The sequence below is a fragment of the Gavialis gangeticus genome, unplaced genomic scaffold (genome assembly GCF_001723915.1).
Source record: "Gavialis gangeticus isolate Ggan-Ray unplaced genomic scaffold, GavGan_comp1, whole genome shotgun sequence".
Taxonomy (NCBI): Eukaryota; Metazoa; Chordata; order Crocodylia; family Gavialidae; genus Gavialis; species Gavialis gangeticus.
In genome coordinates this window covers 10,077,881-10,082,050 of record NW_017729030.1, presented here as the reverse complement: position 1 = coordinate 10,082,050, position 4,170 = coordinate 10,077,881, and the positions used below count along the sequence as shown (strand labels likewise).

Here is a 4,170-nt window from a genome sequence, read left to right as displayed (position 1 = left end):
GTTTTCCCAACGTGATTTTCACAATGTGATCTCAGTTTTACTAGTTTATAGCAACAAAAAGTAATGTGCCAAAAGATTAATGCACCAAGAAATGATCAGACAGTGGTTATCTCTTGAACATCATTAAATTACTAAGAATCTAAATGAATTATTATGTGACCTAGAACTAATATAATGATATGAGCAAGATGGTGGAAATTGTGAATTCTTACTTTTTTTGGCCTGCTGCATACTTGCAGTTGTATCCTTGGGCAAATTACTTCTGCTGTTTGAAGTTTTTTTTGTTTGTAAAATGAGAATAACCATGTTTAAACAGATTTGCAAAGTGTTTTCCTGAAACCTACTGTGTACCGTAACGATTTATGATTATGTTCAAAACTAAACCTTAGTTATCATTTTTTCATAGCAGTATATTATAAGGTTCTGTAATACAGTAATAACTTGTAATCACTGTGAGTGTGGGAAGGAGAGGGATGGTAACTGAATTTAAAATTTCTGCAAATTTATTCTTTAAGCTCCTTAAGCATACTTCACTTTATTTACTTCTGTTTTAGAGAAAAAGAAGCCTTAAGGTCATTTAGCTAACTTTGGAGAAGCAGCAACTCAGCTGACTCTTCCAAGTTCTCTCATATCCACATGCTGATTCATACTGCATTGTCATTGTTGAAGTGTACAGTGTTCCTAGCTGTTACAGAAGGCTACTTAACTGTCTGCATTTTAATATTGTTTTTAGGGGAGAAAACTGTTCCAGACCTTGGAAATAGATCAAAGACTAAAACTAATACTTACTTTAGGTGAGTAACACAAGTACAAAGCCATTTGTACCAAGCTCTCAAACAATTGGTGCTGTGTTAGCCAGTTTGCTCATGATGCTTAGGCTTCAACTATGGTGTTTTTGTGGGTAGAAACAGATGTTACTTTTGTGCTTCCATAAACATTTTTAGGCTGGGACAAAGACCAAGAAAACAGGTGCCCATGCCTCTTGTCACACCACAAATTACCAGAATTTGTGGCTGCAACCATAGGTGGTATCAGTATGTGCCACCCCATTGTGGCAAGCATCTGCTAGGTTTATGATGGGAGGGTGCAGTCTGCCCAGAGCTGCCCACTCTTCAGCCTTCTCAGGGCCCAATCCTGTACACCTTGGGAATTTCCCATGCAGGATTGGGCTCCTCAAGCCCTGGGAGTGCCTACCTGGCTTTCTCCTCTTACAAAGATGCTCCTTGGAGATTTTCCAGGGCACAAATCTTTGAGAGGAAAACCAGGGTTTTCCATCTGCATAGCTGTGCCCCAGGCAGATTCCGGGGGGAGGGGGGGGGCTGTAAGTGGGGAAAGCTGGGATTACCTTCCTGTAGAAACATGTTCCAGGTAGTCTCAGAGGCACATCTCTGAGTGGGGGGGTCATGCCTCTGGTTCTTCCACCAGACTGGGCCCCGGGACAGTGGGCAACCATTTTTTTTACCCAGTGAAGTGGATCAGCTGTGTCAGGACTCATCCCACCACAGCTAATCTGCTTTATTTGGCAACATCTGTCAAATAAATGAATATAAATGCTATCTGGGAACAGTCAGCGGGCAGTTAGGAGCTTCTCTTGAGGGGAAAAAGCAATAGCAGTAAGCTAGATACACAAAGCACAAGGATAGCCTGCTGATAGCATTAGGTAAAGACTGACTAGGTGGGCAAAGGGAAGCTTTGGCATAGAACATCAGTTATCCTGTGTTGTTTTGTGTGGTAGCTCCCTAGTGTGCTAGGTACCGTATCAACAGTTAGAGAAGACAGTATCTACCCGAATATGTTAGTATGCAAAATTCCAAACCTGGTATGAGCAAAACCAAGTAGTAAGATACAAAATCCAAGCAGAATTTTCAGGTATTAACAAATGCATCTCTTGCTGATTCCAGGCTTTTGCTGCTTATTGTTGTGTCCTTTTTGTAGCTAATATTACAGAAGTGTATTTTAGTTGTGATTTTAAAGAAGCAAGGCTAGACCAGTAATTTTTTTGGAATCCCATATGTGGTTTTTTTAATGAGACCCCCCCCACAGAAAAATGGTAGTACAGCAATAAATAGATATTTTATCTTAAAGTTAAATTATGGGTGTTTCCTAATTTGATGCTGTGGGTGTATGTTCTCTTTGTGCCAAGAGAAAAGCTTTTCTCCTGGTGTATGTTATGCCTATATGTGGCCATAACTAACTTCTGTTCAATGCAAACATCCTTTTTTATTCAGTAAACTGTTTCTTTCTAAAATTCTTGTTGTCTTGAATAGTTGCCTCATGACCATATATAATTCTCAGAAGAATTTAAGTTACCCATTTAATTTTAATCCTTTTATGATGTAGAATATTCAGCTGGATACTACCATCCATCACATTAATAATAATATACAGTCCAGGAAGCATTTTTTCAGTCTAGGAAGCAGCAAGTGGTAGTGAACCAGATTGTTAAGAGAGGAAGAGTTGTTTTCCACACAGATATGAAATTCCTGCACTTATCCTTGTAACAACAACTGTAAGGAGATGTGGCCTGGTACTTAGTGTTAAAGCATCAGGCAAAGGCTGAAGATCTAGATAGTTTCTTCCTGCAAAATGCTGCCTACACTAACTTAGGCCTATTATTTAATATCTTTGTGCTTCAGTTCTTGCTTGGTGTGTGGGGTTATACTTCCCTTCTCTGAGGACTATTGAAGTTATATACTTTCAGATGATATAATAACAAGTTCACCATAAAATCAGTCAATCTAAATAAAATGTGATTTAAGAAACAAGGTAGGAAATTTCTCTCTTTCTAGGCTCTATGTTTTGTACTGTTCTGTTTTGTAGGCTGTGTGGATGACATTGTAACCGTATTAGCTGAAGAACATGGCTGCCTGGACGTTATTAAGGTCTGTGGAACTCTTTTAGCCAGTGTTTTCCTAGCTAAAGCTGTTTTACATTTCGCAAAAATCAGCCTTTTATGGCTTTGTTGACTCAAAAAGATTTGTAACTTATCTCTTGGATCTTTTTAATATAATGATGATTAGGTAGGAGGTAGATTGAAATGTTCTATGCTGACAGTACCCAGACTTGATCCTTTCCCCAGATTATTTATAGTCCAAACTATTTGTAATTAGTTATAAGTACAAGCAGTCCTTGGACTTAGGACACAACTGGTTGCTAACAACCATGTCTTAAGTCGAAACGTCGTAACTTGGAACCCATTTTCCCATAGGAACAATGTTATAAATGGGGGATTGGTTCCTGAACCAAGGCTCAATACCTTATTTTCACCAAGAAGAACCAGAATTTTGTACTTGGTCAATTATAGATAATTAATATAGCTACATTAATGTATTTATATTGTAAATCGAAATCATATTGATTTGGAAGGACTTCTTTGAAGTGACTTTGCTGGACTTTTTGAAGGGTTCTTACCTAGAGTCTTGGCTACAGGTTTTTCTGGAGTCTTGTCTGCTTTCTTAAAGAAAGTATCCGAGGAAGTTTGGACAGATGTTTTCCAGGGAGATGGGCGATGCAGTGAACTTGTTTGCTGGCATGGCGTCAGATCAAGCATCATAAAGTTGAAACTGGATGTCAGTTTATAAATGTCATAAGTGCCATTCATTGTAACTCAAAATGTCTTAAGTCAAGGACTGCCTGTAACCAAATTATAAGTCCAAATAAATCTAAACATACATTTATTTCTCAATGTATTGGACTAGTGTAGCATCAGGTTTTGAAGGGTTGGTAGTTTTTTAACCTTTTCCTGGTTTAATGACCAATTTTTATCTGGCATTTCTTAATTATGAATGTATAATTATATAGTTGTCAGGCTTTCTAAAGTAATTTATAATTTTGGGTATCTCAATTCTGGGTGCCTGCATTTCAAAACTATACATAAGATTCTGACTTTCAGAACAGGCATCCCTAGCATCCTAAAGTTCTTAGAACTGAACAACCAAAATGTTTTGAAGAATTTGACATGAGTCTTCAGAAAGAATGTTCTAACCAAAAAATATATATCCTTCTTGCTGGAGTAGCCATAACTTTTTGAACTTCACCCAGCTAAGCCATTCAATATATGCAGTCCAGTGAACTTGAATAGAATAACTTGCATAGTTAGTTACACTGCTACTTTGGTAGCATGCTGGATGAAACCTGTAGTAAACAATCCTGAGGATTTTTCTTTTATAA

At 37.8% G+C, this 4,170-nt stretch overlaps 1 protein-coding gene across 6 annotated transcripts in view; it reads left to right on the top strand.

The window, feature by feature from the left end:
• Nucleotides 1-4,170, top strand: part of TBCK (TBC1 domain containing kinase) — a 274,925-nt gene that overhangs the window by 56,146 nt on the left and 214,609 nt on the right. For all 6 annotated transcript variants that reach the window (XM_019521937.1, XM_019521932.1, XM_019521933.1 and 3 more), the window contains 2 exons: nt 734-794; nt 2,821-2,882. In XM_019521937.1, the coding sequence (XP_019377482.1) occupies nt 734-794; nt 2,821-2,882 (123 nt within the window). The remainder of the gene's footprint in view (nt 1-733; nt 795-2,820; nt 2,883-4,170) is intronic.